This window comes from Phodopus roborovskii, unplaced genomic scaffold, assembly GCF_943737965.1.
Source record: "Phodopus roborovskii unplaced genomic scaffold, PHOROB, whole genome shotgun sequence".
NCBI lineage: Eukaryota > Metazoa > Chordata > Mammalia > Rodentia > Cricetidae > Phodopus > Phodopus roborovskii.
The window spans coordinates 18,469,702-18,490,000 of record NW_026126447.1 but is presented as its reverse complement, the minus strand read 5'-3'; the positions used below and the strand labels follow the sequence as shown (position 1 = coordinate 18,490,000).

Here is a 20,299-nt window from a genome sequence, read left to right as displayed (position 1 = left end):
TGAAGTCCCCATTGTATGTCTCATGTATTAGTAGTTGATGGTATTGAAATAGAGGAAAACTTTTATGGGCTGTTTTACTTTTGCAGTGATAACTTCAGGCTTGAGCCAGAACCACAGACAGGGAGGAGTTTATGTAGACAAGAACTTCCAGGCAATTGTCTTGAAAGTATTTAATATGAGGTGATTCTTTTGCCTCAAATGATTCATAATTGGGAAGTAGTTTTTCCTACATATAGTTTTTTAGAACCAAACAAGATGTGTTAGAATAAAATATTTTAGCTTAAAACATTGTTCTTTGAGTCACTTCTTTTTTTTGTTTGGTCAATTTCAGTTATAACTAGATTTACTTTTGAAAGTCACTTTGAAGTTTCTACATTTAGATATTTGCATTTAATAATTTTGGATTCTTTTGAGATTTCTGATACAGTTTGTTAGGGCATAGCATTTGAAAACCGTGTATATCGTAGTCATCCATAGTAGCATGATCATTCTTATTATTATCTTTGAGATGTATGGTCATAAAAACAACTCACATTAGAAAATACGAGGGGAAGAAGAAATACCTACAAAGTGTCCCGTGTATAGAGGCTACACTTCAGATTCTGGTGTCTCTTCTTCAAGTAGATGTATTTGTAGGGGCTGATTCTCCTCAGGAGTTTAATCAGATTTAAGATCCCTGTTTATACGCTCTTTGGAGACGAAGAAATGAGCAATAACTCAATTTCAAATAGTTATTTTTTTCCTTTTTACTTGTAAAACATGCAGCTGCCTGATCACAGTTTCTTATTAGTAATTTTTCCTCTTTGCTGTATCAGAAAGAAGAGGCAAAAGCATCTTAGAAACATATCTAAAGTAAGCATATGAGGAAAACGAAAGGGTTCTAAAGAATCTTTTAGAATCTATTTTCTTTGTGCAGGTACCAGATGTTGATGTTGGCAGCAGTTAAGAGGGTCACAGGGCATTTAAAATCACTAGGCTGTGGGGAATAAAATTCCAGGTCTGTTGCACCGAAAATTATTTAAAACTCGTGTTTACTCAGTGGTAAGTAGTACAAAAAAGCACCTTTTCTGTATAAGTGGGTTTTAAACAAGTACCTGAGACATACATGATCAGTGAAACTGCTACAAAATGTGTTCCTGTTCCAGTGGCTCTTGGCAATTCCGGTCTCTGGTTCCCCTTGAGTCTGCTCTCAAATGTGAAAAGCAGATCACTCTCACTTGACCTTACTTTTGAGCTGTTCATTTCACGTTAGAGGGGACTGAGGCCGAGTTCCTTCGTTGTGCAAATAAAGACATATGTACTACACTTAGGTAGTATTTCCTTTGTGTTCTTTAGCAGTAATTTTGGGAAGGAAATAGGGCTTTTCCTGCTCCCCCTACAGGTTTTTTTTTTCCGTCTGTGTGTGTGGGGGGGGATGATGAGCTAAGCTTTTTTCTCATTGATAAAATAAGTTTATAGTTTCAATGCCAAATAGGAAATAAAAAATGTTTTTGAAGGACAAAACAAATTCCAATGGGGGGGGGGGGATGGATACCTCTTTGTATTTGCTACAGATGATTTTTTTTATAATGATTTGTGAATGTCACAATTGAATGATTTAATTGTGTCCTTTCTTAGTTTTCCAACGGAGTCTAATACATTTCTGTTCCGTTAGCCTCATGTCTTTAGTTAGGAAATTTGAACTGAGATGCCATAAATACAATGAAATTAATTTCCTCTAGTCTCTGTTACTCTTCTTACTTCTGCCCATCAAAGGTAATATTTCCTTTTTCAGTGGGAAAGGAAATAGTTCAATAATCCATCATTCACAGGGAATAAGACTAGAAGGAAAAGACTACTCATAGTAGCTATCATGTCCAAGATCACAACTAACTATTGCTCTGCATTTTACCACACGTTTTAGACCGTCTGCGATTATATAGAGAGTTTAAGTAAGAAAAATAAGTATGTTTGCTAAAGTTAATTTCTATACATCAAAGGAGTGTAGATGTTGCTTGTTCTGGTTGTAGGTCTGGAGCCTTGGTTTTATTCAGAGGTAAACAGAGGTGTGCTTGTTATCTGTGTGCTCTCATGTGTCACTTAACAGTGGGGACATGCTGGGATATTTAGATGAAGGTGTTACAAGAACTTCATTGAATATCCCACATGATCCTAGACAGAGTAGTCTAATCATTAAGGTTGCATGGTATGCTGTGTTGCTCCAAAGGCACAAAACTATAAAGTGTACTACCATGCTTCATATTGCAGGCAATTGTAATAGATATATTTAAATGTGTCTGAACATAGAAAAAGTACAAGAAGAAAGAATACAGTAGAAACTGTGGAAATTGGTCAATCTACAGGGAACACTTCTTATGAATGGCGCTTGCAAGCCTGAAGTTGTGGATGAGTTGGTGAATGAATGATGTGTGACTACAATGGGCTCAGACATTATAACAAACTACTGTAGACTTTATAAACACTATGACCTTAGTCTACACTGAAGTCATTAAAAGTTTTTTTTTTGTAATTAATCAACTTATATTTTTGGATTTTTATAAAACATATTTTTAAATTTTAGAATCTTATGCCTAGCTGAATATATGGAAAGATTATACAGCTATACAAAAGCACAAGGCTATTTGACTGTTTCTAAGAAACTTTTTATTTAAAACAAAAAGCCTTTTTTCTTAAAAAGCAATATGCAAACACATACAAGCCCAAGTCTAAACAGCACCAGAATCATATCATGTCATTCTGGAAGATCTTCTGTAGCATTGACAAGATGAGCTGCCACTTGATGAGGAACTGTCTGAGACTTCTCTTCAGGAACATGTCTGCTGTAGTCTGTGTTGGTTGTTTGTTTGTATTTTCAATCATAGATTTATTTTTAAGCAAATAAATTACCATGAATTTTTTTTCTCCAATAAAACCCTTCCTCTTTTTCTTCTACAGTTTCTTTTTTCTTTTTCTTTCTTTTTTTTTTTCTTTATCAACTGTTTATCCATTAGGTAAGTTTTTAAAAAGTCAGTTGTTTGGAAGTCTTTGGGACCACAGTGTACATGTGGCCCTTTATCAGCTGAAACATTGCCTGAATAGCTGTCAATCAGAGCCACTTGCTTTTGGATTGTAGTATGTATAGTCACAGATCCTGTATCTACAGGGCTTCTGATCACCAAAGGCAGCAGTGGTTTCAGGCTGAAGATTACAGCTCAGCATTATTGCCATCTTTACCACATGGGTCTTCTAGCAATTTACATGTGTACATATGTATAATTTATTATATTGATATTGCTTATCAGTGTACTTGTGCAAAGGAATGGACTCACAAGGTGGGGGGCAGTGTTGAGGGAAGGTTTTAGAATGCTTTTGTCATCTGTGCAGTTTCATGGAGTATGCAAAATGACAGTGCCTCCTGTGTGATCAACACTTAAAGATGACTTTCTAATTCATAAAGTTATCAATTCAGTTTTGAGCATTACTTCCAGCTAGAAGTTATTTAAGTTGCACTATTATTACAGTTACTTGGAAAAATACTAAAATGTGTGGTGTTTTGATTCAGGAGATTGCTTTGTAACCATTGAAGAATGATCTTGGGTTTAGTGCATTTAACCTCTGAACTTGCCCACTGTTGTCTGTAAAATGAGGATGGCAAAAATGCTTTCCTTTAGGATGATGTGAGGATATAGGAATATCTTTTGTAAATTCATATACATTTTCACTTACTTACTAAGATTCTTGCCAAATAACCTAAATTAGAATGAAGGTGATTTGGCTCAAGTCCCTGAGTTCACAGTCTGGAGTCAAATTACATTTGTCCATTGTACTTGGAGAGAGGGGGGCTACCAAAGATGTATGGTTTTAATCTTATTTTTTGTTAGAGGCTATGACTACTCTAACCCCCACAGCTTCCATTAAAAAAACAACAACTGAAAATAGTTAATTTTCTGTTCTAATTACTTGGCAGAAATCTAGAATAGAAAGAAACTAGTAACAACCAACCTTTCCTTTGCACTTACAGATCAACAAAAGAGATTCTTGGGTCCTAGAGACCAAAGAAAGAATCAGCAGGAATGCCCAGGGTGAATTGATGGATTGCAGAGCCTGGCTGGTAATTACTTTCACTGAGCTAAAACATTAACTTGATACATGGGAGCAGGCCCAGTTAAAAATCAGGAGGTGGACCTTTTCCTCCCTATGGACTGCCCATACCTTCCTTGTGGAGCTTGTGGAGATAGTTGTCTCTGGTGCGATAGTCCTGACTCCTTTACTGAGACTTAGCATGGATTTTCATCTCCAACCCTGGTAGACTAGGAGTGGTACCTTTGTTTTGGCTATTGTCAAGATACATGTTTAGGTCTGCCTGCTTCCTGGGATAGCAAGAAATCAGTTTCTCGAGACTTTTAAGCAGGTTACCAAATATTAACAGACTTTTCTCATGTTGGAGCTCAAATTTGGCCTTTCTTCCTTCCTTCCTTCCTTCCTTTTTTCCTTCCTTCTTTCTTTCTTTCTTTCTTTTTTTTGTAGTGGATGTTAAATTCACAGCCTTGCACATGGTTGGTAAGCATCTTGCCATTAAACTCCATTCTGAACTTGGGATATTTAGCTTTGGGGTGTTTGTGACATAGTTACTAAACATATGCCCAACTTCAAACTATAAGATATTATCCTCTTTAAAAGAGCAAGGGTTTTTTTTTTTTTAGATGACACATGATGGTTATTGATACTTTACTATTTTGCTATCTTGGAAATAATGTGAATCCATAATGAGGTGATGTGATGATGATGTGATATAGTTTTTCTGTAAGTTGGAAGGGTACATGCATGTTTTCAGATCATTATAGAATTTAAAGTACATGAGAACTCATTTAATATACAGTGTTCTTACTGTTAACGTTCCCATCATACAATAGAAAGGAATGAGTGAACTTTAACTCAAGTTTTCTGGGTTCAGATTGATTATTATACTATGATAATAATAGTTATTATCTTAAGAGACTTAGAGTGGATTAAATCTTAAAATATGTGTTAAAGTTAAAATGGCAATAGATTATGAGCTCTTCCATGTTGTTTTCTTTCTTTTTTTATTAATTTATTTTATTTTATATAACAAAATCTAATTAAATGAAAACAAACATTTATACACAATATTTGGGAATTTGGGCGTTGTTCTTTCCAAACTACTTCCTGCTGGTAAGGGGCGCTATCATGGGGGATTCGAAGAAGATTCAGAAATCCTGGCTGTAGTCTGTAAGGCTGCTTTGTCCAGCTGTTTTGAATGTAGGATCACCTTGTACTCTGTTTCAGGCGGTCTGGCGTGATAAAACCACATTAGTCTGGAAGGAATCCACATCTTTTCATTTTCTGTGGCCACTAGACTGATAGCTGGGAAGCCAGCATGGGACTGACTCAGGACCCCCTGAATATGGGTCTCAGCCAGAAGGACTGAGCAGTCTAAGGGACCTCAGACAGTGGAGCCAGGATATATCCCTGGTTCACAAAAGGACTTTGCGAACACATCCCCCATGGAGGGATAACTGCCTTAATCTAGAGACAGGAGAGAAGCCCTAGTCTCTACTTCACATGACCTGTCAGATCTATATGACCCCAACTGGATGGCATTCCCCTACATATGGAATTGGGGTGGGGGGATGGGAGGGGAGGGTGGTTAGAGTGCATGTGAGAGGTCAGAGAGGGTAAAAGGGAGGGAGGGAGGTAGGGAGGGAGGGAGAGGGAACTGGGATCGACATGTAAAATAATAAATTAAATTAAAAAAAATGCTTTGACTCCAAAATTTAAGTTGAAGGACAAGTTACTGGGGAAAAGGATTTCTATTTTTGTTTCCACAGAAAATGAAAAGATGTGGATTCCATGTTGTTTTCTTATAAAAGAAATAATAATAATATTTTTGTCATACTTCATTTCCACAACTGCAATATTTTGTTCTGGTAAAGCAATTATTTGTTGTATGCTATACTGCTGGATTCTGACTTTGAAAACAAAGATTCTGTGGTTTGTTGTCATCCCTTAAATGGGCAGACCGGAACATCTATCACTGTGCTAGCCAAAACAAGAGATGTCTGCTACTCTAGCCTGCCTGGGTGGGGTATGTACTCAGACTGTAGGAAAAGAATGCTTAACAATGTTGGAGGCTTTTGACCTCCATGGTAAGCCAGAGAAGGCAGATAATTGGATGATACTAGAAATTCTAATGTTAGAGTTTGCATTTTGTATATTTAGTAGTTATGCTTCTGATATATAAATGTTTGTCATATCAGATTCTATAAATATTTTCTCTTGTAACAGCAGACATTCTGTGGAATCATGATTCATTGTGGAGAACTCTTTCATACATTCTTTATTCTTAGACATCTAAATTGAAGGTATATTATTTGAAGCATATACTTACTCTAGCATAAGACATTTAGTAGGAAGGCTTCAATTATAAAATGTGTTATGATTGGGCTACTTAAAAGACCAGAATTTTGTAGAATTTTAAATGACATGAGAACATTATTGACATATTGATAAAGAAAAGAGCATGTATTAAGAATTAGTATTAAGAATCAGCTATGACACTGTTTTTTTTTTTTTTTGATTTCATCTTTATTGGATGTAGTTGATAACTCATTGCCAGCATGGCATAGTATAAGAACAGGGACCATGGAGTAATAATTGGTTTAGTATTTTACCCATTTTCTTTACGTAAAAGCTTTGGGTTTGGGTATATTGTTTTTTATAAACCTTAGTTGTCAAAAAGTTGGGGCATGGGGCTGGACAGATGGTTCATTGATTAAGAATACTTGTTTCTCTTGAAAAGGGTTGATCTAGGTATGATTCCAGATGGCTTATGGCCATCTAAAACCCTCGTTGTAGGGAATCCAATAGGCACTCATGGGGTGCACTTACGTGTGAATAGGTAAAACATCCATATGCATAAAGTAAAATAAATATAATTTTAAAAGTCACAGTGCTGTCCCTTTCCCGAGTTTCCCAATCTTGAAGTGACTAGCTCCAGTTTTCTTCTGCCTGCAACCTTTACCTCAACTCCTTTCCCTATGTTTCACAAGGATCAAGTCATGGCATAAAAGGATGTGGAAAGTTTTTGTTCTTCCCCTAATGTTTTCTGTAGTTAGCCTTGTAAATCATGTCTTTACTGTGGAACTCTTGGCTCCTATAAATCTCAGGCCCTTGGGAATGAAGCTCGTGACAATCATGAAGTGTCTTACTTCAAAGGATGAGAAAACCAAGCAACCCAAATCATGAAGTTCTCTGTAGCAGAGTTGTGTTCCTGCCTCTCCTCAACATCACCTGGGGACTGAGGATGTGGAGGACAGTATTCCCATTCTCCTCCTACTGGCAGTGGCATAGATAGCGAGGAGAGGGCTCTGGGACTGAGCAAAGGTTTTTAACTGTGTGGCCTTCTGGCCTTCCCTTGTAATTGTCATCAGATGGTTCATACTCCCCAATGTTTCTGATAGTGCAGTGATCTTAGGTGTGTGCTTTTTAAAATGGTTATTAATGGTTTGCGTATGTGTGTGCATGCACACACGTCATGGTGTGTGTGTGTGTGTGTACTTGCACATATGTGCACATAATCACAAACAGATCAAGCGTCTCTGGGCCAGAGAAGGTTCTGTCAAATGTGGAGCCCTTTTTCTGTCTCCTAGAGACATTCCACTCCTTTTGCTACCTTGTCTTGGAGCCCCATATTATAAAAGTGAGAACATATTCTGACAGCATGTTAGTACCATTATTTGTGGGGTTCCTTAAGGAGCATTGCATCTTTCTTGGGTCAGTTACAAGGTTGAAAATAGGTCTGGGCAGTGGCTGAACCCTGTAAAGAGTGATTCATCCATCCTGAGATGGATCCTGAATTATACTTGATAATATTTGAATGCCTGAAATAATATCATTAGTTGGCAAAACAGGTGCTCTAGTGGAAAGGACAAGCCAAAGGGCACAGAAAGAAATGATGGTTGTGTTCTGTAGGGGTATGTGCTACAGTTTAGCTTAAAAAATAAGAAAAACTTGGTAAGTTCCAGTGCATACTTGTTTCCATGCTTGGGTGGATGCTGTCTGTAAGGGGAAGACATGGAGCTAGTGTTGCTCAGAAGTTTTGTACGCTGTGTGTCAGGGGATTTAGTTTTTCATACTTGTCTTACTTACTTTTGTATTGTTGTGCTAAAATACCATGACCAAGGCAAAATTACAAAATACAGCATTTCATTTGGGGTTCATAGCTCCAGAGGGTTAGTCTGTGGCCAACATGGCAAGAAGCATGGCGATAGATAGACAAGCAAGTGTGGCACTGGAGTAGTGTCTTAGAGCTTACATCTCATCCATGGGTATGAAGTAGAGTGAGAGCTAATTGGTAATGGCATGGGGTTTGGAAACCTCAAAACACACCTTTTCCATCCAGACCACATTTCCTAGTCCATCCCAAACAGTTTCACCAACGAGGGACCAGGCATTCACCACTGTCATCATAAACTTGCAGCTAAAGCACAAAAACATGCCTGCTATATGCATTATCATATGCATGTTTGGCTTCTGTCAGGTAGCTTGTCCCTAACTCTACTTTTCAAGGAAAGTAAAAATGGCCTAAAGAAGAAAGGACAGTTAATTTACCAAAGAAAAATAAGCAAAAGATACATTGACTGGTCTAAGTCCCTGTGTTCTTCTCTTACCCTTTAGTCCCCAAGCAGAGACTTACGCTAGAGGGGAGGTTGGATAGGATTACTCTACCAGGTCATACTGGAAAGTGTAAAATTGATGGTAACATAGACTATTGTTCAGATTCATCCTGTTGACTGAGAAATTCTGGGTTTTTATTTGTTTTGTTTTGTTTTTAAACCTGTTTGACTCTTACAATAGGTAAAATAGTTCATTGTCTTCTGGTGTTTGTTTATTTAATGGTGAAGTATTTTCTCAGCCACTTCTGGAGAGCAATGGTCTATTGTGCTTCCTTCCATATATCAACCCTTTCATAGTTTTCATATGGATCTTTAAAATAATTAGGGCAATACTTGTGTCTAACATAAAACACCGATGTCTATGAGTGCTCCCTCTTTCCCAGTGGCATGGGATAGAACGGGAACATGTAAGTCCTTGATCTCAACAAAGAAGAGAAGCAGTATCTCACGAGTTTACTTAACTGCATTGTCGTTAGAGGCGATCAGCCTTGCGAGTAGGCATGGAACTAAGTTCTCTCTGGTGCTTTGTGAGAGGAACTCTGCTAGGAGGATGTAGTGATTACTCCTTTGTGAAACTTTAAAAAATAACTAACCGATTGCAAGATGGCTGTGGCGCTCAGAAAGGCAGTGAGCCTGCCTGACCTTCTGAGGGTGACACTTATCAGTGAGAGAGGCAGAACCTGTCATCAATGTTCAGCGTTGGGCACCACCTCTAACTCACTGTTTTGTTATCTGTAAGCTTCCTTCCCAGAATTCCCATCCCCAGGGCAGAAGCTCCAGAGCAGCCATTAGCATCTGCTGGGTCTGCCTGCCATTTTGAATCTTGACTCCAAAAAAACATGTGGATTCCTTTGTCTTCTCCTTTATCTGTAGGCTGCTGGCCACAGTGACATATCCTTTCTCTAGTACTCAGGGACTTCTCAGCTTACTCTGAAGCGTCCCGTCTGCCATGTGTCTGGCTTCCATATTGACTGAAATCAGCAGCATCATTTTTCTCTTCTCCGTTCAGTTCTTCAGCGGCTGCTGAGACTTGCAGCTTACCTGCTTTGGACTTTTTCTTTTCAACTCTAGTAAAATTGTCCCTGAAGCTTCTAACAATAGTACAACAGTGAGTACACAATGCACTCCATGTCAGTTAAAGAATTTTCTGTTGCAAGACGTGATTGGTAGGGTCTCCTTTTGGGTGGGATGAAGAAGTAGAACAGCATCTCCCTGAATGGAAGCCCTGGGTAGCAGGGACATCACCTTTTTAACCGTTTCATTTTTCCTTGTGTTATCTTGGTGACAGATGTGATGGAGTAAACTGTTACTTTGTTTCTGCGCTTTACAACCTGAGTCTCTTGCTTAGTGAAGTTAGTTCTGCCTTGGATTGTTACAATTGGCAATAAGAGAAAGTAGACTGTAAAGTTTTGAGAAACATGAAAAACCATTGTCATTCTTAGAGCACTTAGTTTTCATTGCTAGTGTTCCTTGAGCCTATTAGGTTTGTTTTGCTGTCTGACTTTGTTGACAGTTCTGTTATTACATTAAAGATGTTTCTTGCCATGTATTTTCCATTTTAGTTAAGAAAACTCACTCTGTTTCCTAAGATGAATTATAATTAGGATTGTTTGGTACTGAGAATCTTTTCTCACTTAATACCTCTAATGAGATACAAATGTTCTAAATGTCCTTATGAGCGGATTATATTTAGAGAGGAATCCACTTATTTTAGTTAACTAATCCCTTTGCTCCTGTATCATACATCCTTATTAGGCCCTCATGTTCCTGCTCCATATGGAATTCTTGTGAAATCAGACCCCTGCAAGGAGTGTGATTAACTTTCAGAGTTGGAGGTATTGAAAATATCAATGGAGCTTGTGGCTCTATGTACCTTGTTGTTAAGGCACTCTTCTTATATACACATTTATGATAAACACAAGACTTTCTCTATTCTTACAAAGCGAATTATATGTATTAATTGGTTCTCTTCTTGTATTTACATAAGTATTCACTAGAGTGAAATAACTGGCTTTCTTTGAACTTTTCCACTCTACTCTCTGCTCCTCTGTAGTCTGGGAATATATTTTTTTTTTAACTCCAATGGATCATTGTGTGTTGAACATGATGTCCCAGCTGGATGACTGATTATGATACTGGGTTATCTTGACTTAGAGCTGTGCAACATCTAGACATCAGTGTTGTGCACACCTTTTCTAATGACCGTGTTTATCTTGTGCAGAAAGTAGAGACACCTTACATTTTGAAGAACTTAATCTGTGAAGTTACTTTTTTTAATCCAAATCTAGGCTTTATTGGTTATTGTTTGCATATTTGTGGATGAGTTATTTGACTTCTTTATGCTCTGATATTCTCTTATACATACAGTGGTCATTATAATGCCCTTTGCCTTGTAAGTGGTTATGAGGATTTGTGAGCCCATTAAAGAGTAGCATCAGTTACAGTCTAGGTATATAGCATATAAGGTGTAGTTGACTTTCTCAAATAACTTTAATATTTTTCTCTCTTGGTCCATTCAACCAATGAAGAGGTATTATTGACCTTGTATGGGGAATATCATAAAAATATAATACTAGCACATAATTTTGTCACTGGTAGCAGAGTTTGAATTATAGGACAGATTTCTTATCTGTTATTCTTGATTGAGTGGGTCTTCAGGGATCCACTGATTCTTTGATATAAGATGTAGGAAGATAATCAATTTCTTAAATCTGGCTAGTGGTGATTTAGTTCATCCATTTAAAATTATTAAATATAAGTACTTCTTCCTTTACACGATTCTGGCTTTTACTTGCCATGGTTAATTAAGTTAACACCAGTTCCCCAGTAATAGAGTCCAAAGTTCAGTTATCATGTTAATGAGTTATAAATCACCCTATTAGTACAATTGTTGCTTTCTGTTTACTCAGTTTATGACAGTAAGGAATAGAGTTGAGTTGTCTTCTTGCCCTTGATAAACTCAGGTGACAGTTCAAAATAAAAATGATAATTCAAGGAAATATTTCACCAAATCTCAGAGTGAAGCAGAGAAATGGAAAGTATTCACACTGAAAAAAAAATGCTGAATGAATTATAAACAGGATTCTGGAACAATATAACTGACCAAGGGAACATGGAGCTGTTGTAGAAACTACATGCAGCTGAGAAAGCTGAGGAATGGGTATCTAATTTAAGGTTGTGAATTGGGGGACAGCGCATATCAAAATGTGTGCAGAGACAACAGAGGAAAGGATGACAGGAAAAGTTTCATGCTAAGGAATCTGCTCTATGGCTGTGAAAACACAAGGATAAAATGACGAACGCTGGCCCAATCCAAACTTAGAGCTGAGTACTACTCAATCTAGTATTCTTGTTTTTAAAATAAACAGCACACCTTAATTCTTAGAGTCTCTGATGTTTGACAGTGTGCTAAGAAAAAAACTGCTAACTTTTTTTTTGTCTTTAATTTTCCTATACCTTTAAAACTGATAGTAAGAAAAATTGTTTAATGTTTTGATAATTACTTGCTTTTTCGAAGAAAGGGATTCACTATTGAATCCAGGCTTTCCTTGAACTGAGGGTTCCCCTGGTGGCTGGGATATACTTATGCCCTCTTATACTTGGTAACAAGGAAACAAACAAGCAAAACACTTTTAAAGGTCACAAAACAATAAAAAAAAAATCCATGTTTGTTATTCAGATATCTTTGCATGGTTTTAGTGTACAAGAAGAATACCTTATGGTCTTGTATGATGAGGCTGAATGAAAACTGCCTGTATTTATTGTGCCAAGGAAGGACTTTTGTAAGTTCTGGGACATACTGATGAAGAAGACAGGCGAATCATGCTTTGGGAAATGTTTATGCTGGTATGGATTTACTTAGTGTTTGCCTATACACGTGTGTGTGTGTGTGTGTGTGTGTGTGTGTGTGTGTGTGTGTGTATTCATTTTAAGGATTAGGTGTGTTGTTTTACTTTAAAAACAAGAACAATAGATTAAGTAGTGCTCACTAGATATCTTTTCTATGTCTTTATGCATAATGTGCTCTAAGTTTGGATTGGATCAGCTTTCATTATTTCATCCTTTGTGTTTTCATAGTCATTTAATATCACTGAGAGTTTTCTTAGTATGAAGCCTTTCCCATATATAATATATACAGTAGATAACATTATGTCACATATAATGTATATAATAAAGTAATATTATAATATAGTAATAGAATATATTTTATATAAGTAGTCTTTTTCAAATAATTTTTATTTCAAATGACTCATTAGAGATAAGCTATCTAAATATACCTTTTGACTAGAATATACACAATTGGTTTCTGTGAATATAAACATGAAGATGAGGGAAAACCCAGGCATTTTAAGAGTAGAGGAAGGATCTCTAGTTTAGCCTGAGAGTATGAAGTGTGGGAGAGAGAAGGAGACAGCCTAGAGGAGTGAATTCAGAAAAGTTGTGTTGAAAAAATGTGCATGGGTGAGAACTTTCTGCATGAAATACACAGGACATTTAAAGACCAGTGTGTTGGAGTGCATATGGTTCCATGCCACATCAAACAATCCCATGTAGCTTGTAGGCAGTGGAATCAGGATTTTCCTCTAATCTCTTTATGATTAAAGTATAATTTGTATGCAGTTATAGTGACACACTTTAATGGTATGTGTATGTATGTGTTCTGTAAACTACCACCATAGCTGAGATTAAAAACATTTACACTATCCTTGAAAAATACCCCTATGTGATGGAGAAAATAACCTCTTTACCTCTACCCCTTTACTCATTATTAGAACCCCTGATATTTTTCTGAACCCCATAGTTTAGCCTTTTCCAGAATGTGATAAGTACCTAAATTATATGGCATGTAATTTGTAAGTAGGATGCTTTCATTTGCCCTTACGCTTTTGAGACTTGTCTGTGTAGTTGCATGGAAGAACTTTTGGGGGTTAAGCAGGAAATGTAACACTTGACTGAAGATAGCATTGAGAGGACTTTTATTGTAAACCAACCAGGCCCTGATGGAAGAGGTGGGGAGTAGAATTGCAAAGTGGGCGGTTGGTTGGGAAATTGTGCAGGTGAAACTGGTCTCATCTGAGGCCTGTAGAAGCAGCAGTAGGTGGGAAAGTGGATGTTGGGTCTGTTGAACATGTTGGTGCTGGGGAAGGAGGATTTTCCTGAGGTGAAGCCCAGCTATGGGGAATATAAAGAAGTTACTTTCCTTCTCCCATTGTTCGCTGTTCTTCACCTGAGTTGGATTTTCTGGGTGCTGATTTTACATAATGCAAGGGCTCCCTTTTTCTGTATCCCACCATGTCACTCCAAGAATTTGTTCCCAATGCCTTGCTTTGAATCACCTCTGTTGTTAGATTAGGTGTCACTTTTTAAAGGACTAATATTTACTGTCTTCCACATATGGCATGACCATTGCACTCATGAACGCACACTGTTGTGTTGATGGGGAAGGGGCTCATGAGGCCCCCGCCTTCCCTGAGGAGCTGTTGGCAGTGAATGGCTGCGGGTGGAGGAAGAGTCATTTTCTTCATTGTTAGAGCCATCGTCAAGTTGCTCACGCTCCACTCAATAACCACTGACTCATGCTCATACAAGCAACTTACTTAAGCTAGGTTGGTCAAAAACCAAAACCAAACAAACAAAACCATGAAAACAGAAGAAGTGAGGGGAAAAGATGGTTCAATAGGAGGGAATGAGAGATGGTAACAGGAGTTTAAAATCACCAAAATATAATATATTCATGTATAATGTTTTCAAGGAATGATAAAAATGACAATTCCCTTTAGATTATCAGCTATCTCTTTGCATGAAGTTGCCCTTGCTTTCCACAAGGAATAGCAAGCATAAATACCACTGAGAGGCTAGTGATTGGGGGTGGGGGCGGTGTCCCTTAGAGATGCAAGTCAAGAGGTTGGTAATCCTAGCTGTAGACTTAGGAATTTTCTTTTGTAAGGATCTTGGTAAATCTTTAACAAAAAGAGATTCTATGGAATTTTTTAACTTTTATTTTTCAGTACTGGGGATTGAACCCAGGGCTTGAAGTGTATTTTTGCAACTGTTCAACAACTGAGCTATAGCCCCAATTCTAGATTGAGCTCAATGGCAAAGACATAGTAGTGACAGAACACAGCATTGTTATATTGTGGGTTGTAGTCCTCTCATCCTTTTTGGAAACTTCCAGCAGGGTCCTGAAGCTGCATCAAGCTAAGGGGGAATTCTGGCTTGATTAATTATATTTACATCTGTTCTAGGAAGGAGAGCACTCTGAGAGGTGGTGGTAGGGATAGTTACTCTTCCCAGGAAGACATTTTCTGAAAGGTTGTTGACATCAACACCAGTGCTGGAAAGTTCTTGTCATTAAGAAACTTAGTTATAGTAGAAGTAGCATTTTATTCTTGTGATAACTCTCTCAGATGAAAAAATTTTTCTTTTCCTCTTTTACAGGTAGGAAACTGAGGCACAGGGAATTCAAGTAACTAGCCTAGTTGGATAGCTGGTGGTATCAGAGTAAAGACTCAAGTTCAGGCAGTCTGAGAGTCTATGTTCTTCTGTGTATATTGTGTCAGCTTTAGAGTCCTAGCATGCTAGTACCAGAAGTACTCAAGAAACTCATCCCATGTTCTTCATTGAACAGTAAAGACTTGAGAAGACTCTTAAGATGGGCAGTGTAAGCTCAGATGGTGGTAGAATAGAACCAGATACCCTGCCAAGGCTCTCACTGTTCTAGGAAGTTCTGCGTCTGTGATTGCTGTTAGTTTCGTGTCAGCAGAGAGATGAGAGGCTCATCTAGGAAGACTGACAAAATTGTTGCTTAAGTCCATCCTTTCCCTTGGCCTGAGCCCTGCATTGCCTAGGAATATGTTAATTTGTTCCCTTCCTGTCCCCTCTGCCATTTATTTTTCCCAAGAAGCCTAGGATCACTATTACTCTTTCTAGGCTGCCTTCTTTAAATTGACTGACCCATCGTTTCTCTTTCTAGCCTTTTCCCACCAGCAGGTAGGGGAAGGGAGATGCTGCTGTACCGCTGAAGGGGGGCTGTGTCTGGAGATGGCAGAGGAGATAGGGATTCTCAGAGCACTAGGAATTATTGTACTGCAGATCAGAGACCTTGCCTGAATTGTGGCAGGCATCATTGTACTCAGCCTGTGACACAGTCACCAACATGTTTGTTCCTCCTCTCCCATTTAGAGGGTGTTCTGTTGCTGATAGAATTTGTTCACCCGTGCCATTTTCACAGACCCTGGTTACAAGGGCATCTGGATGGGAAGGAAGCTCTGGCTTGGCCAACTTAGTTTATATTCATTTTGTGGCCGTTAAAACTTATTTTGAGGAGCCACAATTGGGGGAATAAACTAAATTATTGAAATATTTGCCTTCTTTTTGTGTATGAACTTATTCAGGTAGATAGACTGCTTCCCCATTTGTCCATACTAGGACTTTGTATATAAAAAGTTAATACTGTTTTGGTGGCTGCAAGCTACCCATTTGTCCTAGCTTGCTTTCTATTGTGTTAAATATTGTGAACTTGGCTTACACATGCCAAATCACAGTCCATCATTGAGGGAATCAGGGTAGGAACTCAAGCAGGAGCAGAGATGGGAACCAAGGAGGAAAGCTACTTCCAGGCTTGTGTTCAGTTACCTTTCTCATATCGCCCAGGGCCATCTGCCTAGGGATGTCCCTGCCCCCAGTGGGCTGGTTTCTCCCACATAAATCAGCAACCATACCAAGAAGATTTCATGTAGATATGCCCATAAACGAAGCCTATAGAAGTAGTTCTTCAATTGAAGTTCTCTCTTCCCAGGCGACTAGTCTATGTCAAATTGACAGCATAACAGGCATGCCAAGCATGAAGTAGAACATTAATGCATCATTGTCGGCATTCACTGGTGGCTTACTTTTCCTCCATATTTTCTATAATTTAGAATGTCCTTCTCAATTTCATTTCAAAATACCTGAAAAGAGTCCTTGTTTAGTTAAAAGAGAGTAAATTTCCCCAGGTAAGTTCCCATATGTTTTCTGTAAAAACCCAGCACACACTTTCTTTGTGTGCTACCCCTGTCAAATGAGACCCTTAGAAAAGTAAACAGCCAGACTAAGCCACTCAGCTGTCATGGCCTAGAGTTTTGTTGGGCCGTTTTAGCTTGTGTGTGTATGTGTGTGTGTGTGTGTGTGTGTGTGTGTGTATGTTCGTGAGTGTGCATACGTGTGTGTGCGCTATTCAGAAAGTCTGCCTCTTGTTACAGCACTGGTGTGTGTTGCCAGGCTCTGTGGTCCTCTCTTCATTTCCTGAGGCTCTGGAGCTGTAGGTCTGCTCATCTAAGTAGGTACATGTGCTCAGTGTTGTTTCTCTTCAAGCTTCTTAGAAGGGCCTGGCAGTGTGTGCACATGGTCAGTGCTTTTGTAAAGTTGGCCTTTACAAAATGTTTATACCCTATCCCATTCTCCCTTTCCCTCTGGAGATGCTCCCTCCTTCCGTGGTCCCTCATGCATCCTGAGTATGCGTATAACTATTTATCTGTAGCCCCAGTCCCTGCGTGCTTTTGCTTTATCCAAGGTGTTAGGCCTTACTAAACAAGAATTATCCTTTTTCTCTCTTTTTTCTTCCCCCCACCCCCTCCTTTTCCTCCTCCTTCCCTTCTTCCTTCCATTTATTTTATAGTGCTGTTTTAACCCAGGGCCTTGCAGATGCTGAGCCAGCACTGTACCATTAGTTATATCTCTGGCTCTTAAATATATTCTTGACTAGCTTGTTCAAGAAACAAAAAGTACAGACCTGTACCATCTTGGTTACATGACCCACTTTCCTGCCTATGAACCAAATCCCCCCAATTGTGGTATTAGCTTCTGGAGTAATTCCAACCTTTATGAAGATAGCTGTTTCTCTTGTCAGATAGGGTATGAAGGCCCTGGCAGAGTCCTTTGCTAGAGGGACACTTAGAGGAACACAGTCTTGCACTGCAGCGAGACAGTGTAAGTATGGACAGTTTAGCCTTGTCTGTTAAGAAGTTGGTTTCAGCACAATAAGTTTGGTTCTGTGAAGTGAAAAATACCCCTTTCAAAAAAGTGGTCAGCCTGTGGAAATGTTTAAACGGTTCTTCCACTCTCACCATTCAGCAAAACTTGTAAATACATTGTTTTAGTTTACACTGTCTTTTGCAACTGCTCCTCCTCTAAAATATTTTTTAACCCTTTGTTGTGATTGCTACATCTGGAAGGTGTGTTGTGAACTCATTGTCCTTCTCTAGGCTTGTTGCAGAAGTAGCTGGTCAGGTCACCTTCAGTTTCTCTTCAGGACATTCCACTTGTTGGCACTGGAGACTTTTAAATTGCTGACATTGTCATTGTTCATTACCCAAATTCCTTAGCTATGTAGCCAAAGCCTCCTTAAAGTACAGGCCAGCTTACCTACCTACATCCACTTCTCAGACATTCTTCACACATTGTGTCCCAGCCTTGTGGTTTCCTAGATACATCTCTTAAGTCTTCTCTTTAAGGTAATTATCATTTTCTTTTAAAGTACAGTGTTTTTCTTTTTTTTTTTGGTATATTTGTGTAGTGCTCTGAACTAGATTTTAAAGTCCTGGGAGTACTTTAGTCAGGTGTAGTGGTATATGTCTCCAATCCAGCCCTTGGGAGGCAGAGGCAGGTGGATCTCTGGGTTTGTGGCCAGCCTGGCATACAAATCGAGTTTTATTCAGAACAGCATAAACTACAGAATGAGACACTGTCTTGAAAAAAAAACAAAGAAAACCAAAATCCTGGAAGTTCTTTATCTTATTTATTTTAGCAGTGGTAGGTGTCCACCTACTTAGTGAAAACCAAAACAAAACAACAGCAGCAGCAGCAACAACAACAACCAAGAAAAACAAAAGCACAAAATTAGTGCAGTCCTTAGGGTACCACCCAACACACTAGCTCTAATTGTTTCTGAAACTTTCCAGGCCTAGTACTGTTCTCTCTTAATCCCCAGAACAAGGAAAATACAGCTACAATCGTGTGGACTGGGAAGATAAATTACTGCTTGTTCATGTGGTGCTTCCCCTCTGCTTAAGTAGGACTTCAAATTAATTTGCCCCAAAGTCATTAATTTTGCTGTTCTGTTAATTGGAGGTACCCAGTAATCATTTTTGAGAGTTTAAATTATTTTTGAAATATTAAAATATTTTTATGTACTTACTTTAAAAGCTTTCATTACACAAGGATTTAGCTCAGTAGTGAAACTGGCATGTGTTGTTTGTTTGTGAGCATGATAATGCCCTGGGGTTTTATCTCCAGCACTGTATGAACTTTCTGTGGTAACATATACCTGCCATTCCCATACTGGGAGGTGGAGGCAAGAAGAGCCACAATTCAAGTTTATCCTTAACTTCCAGCTACACAGTGAGTTCAGGGCAACCCTGGACTATATGAAGCCCTGCCTCAAAACACAAACAACATCAAACTTTTCACAAATTTAAAAGGATATTAAAATTTATGTTTTGAAGATTTATATTCTTTTGGCTACTTGTGTTGTCAACTAAGATTAGTTAAAACTGAACTAATTTAAATATGAATTTGGTGTGTGAATTTAATATTTTAAGGCAGCATTGAAAGAAGGTTAATGGGGAAGTGGGTTAAGTAGAGGCTTAATATTTGAATTAATTATAAATTTGAGTTTGTTATGTAGACGCTGTGATCAAGTACTAAGTAAACAAGGTGAGTTATATTGTTGGAAGTGTTCCCCAAATAGATGTTAAATCTTAATCAATATTAAACTATCTTAAATATAAAATTGTTTCACTAGACCACCTGAGCTTTGGGTAAATTTGTAGACTCCCGATTTTTGTAGAATGCAAAAGTGCAGGCTTAGATTTGATACAAGCGTAAACCATTATGATTTACATAATTTATCTCCTCAGTATAAATATTGTACTGTAAAGTTAAAAATGCTGTCCTGGAACTCAGATTTTGGTTGTCTAGTATTTGTGGGCCTGGAGGTTTTAGGGTTATGTTTGTGTTTAGATTAAATTTCAATGGTAAGTTAAGATTTATGGTGAACAGTATGTAGAATGATTTGTTTGCTTTTTCAGAGCTTATGAATAAAAGCAACATCTGAATTTAATGTTTGAGAACCAACCAAATTCAAGAAATATGCTATAGTTTGAATTTTATTATCTCCCTTAATTATTCTCGCTTCTGTTCATTTGCAAGTTGTATGCTTAAGATATTAGCATATTTAGTACATATCATTGAGTCCATTTAAATTTCTATAGTCATCCTTTCCATGTTGTTGTTGTTGTTGTTGTTGTTGTGTTTTGTTTTTTAACTCTGACGATGGTAGTAACTCAAGACCAAGTTTGCCCTGAATGCTTGGAATGATTATATTCTGATTTTGTTCGTCACATGAAAAACACTCACATGGTTTGCTTCTGAATAAATGCTTCTAAGAATTAGCCAATTTTGTTTGAGGGGTGTACCATTTATTTATTCATCCATTCATATATAATTCTCATGTCTCTTTCTCTAAAGTACTGGTCATAGGCTGAGTGTAGCTCCATTGTTGAGGCAGTCCTTGGATCAGATGTCCATAAAACAGAAGCAGAGAAACAGCAGAATTGATCCTGCTTGCTAGGAACTACAGCTGCAAC

At 38.1% G+C, this 20,299-nt stretch overlaps 1 protein-coding gene across 4 annotated transcripts in view; it reads left to right on the top strand.

Annotated features, from left to right (window-relative positions):
- The window catches only part of Bnc2 (basonuclin 2), a 396,952-nt gene that overhangs the window by 57,699 nt on the left and 318,954 nt on the right, over window positions 1–20,299 (top strand). For 3 of the 4 annotated variants that reach the window (XM_051188125.1, XM_051188126.1, XM_051188128.1), the window contains exon 2: window positions 4,001–4,090. The exons of the other annotated variant lie outside the window; for it this stretch is intronic. In XM_051188125.1, coding sequence (XP_051044082.1) covers window positions 4,001–4,090 — 90 coding nt within the window. The remainder of the gene's footprint in view (window positions 1–4,000; window positions 4,091–20,299) is intronic. 4 annotated transcript variants of the gene reach the window in all.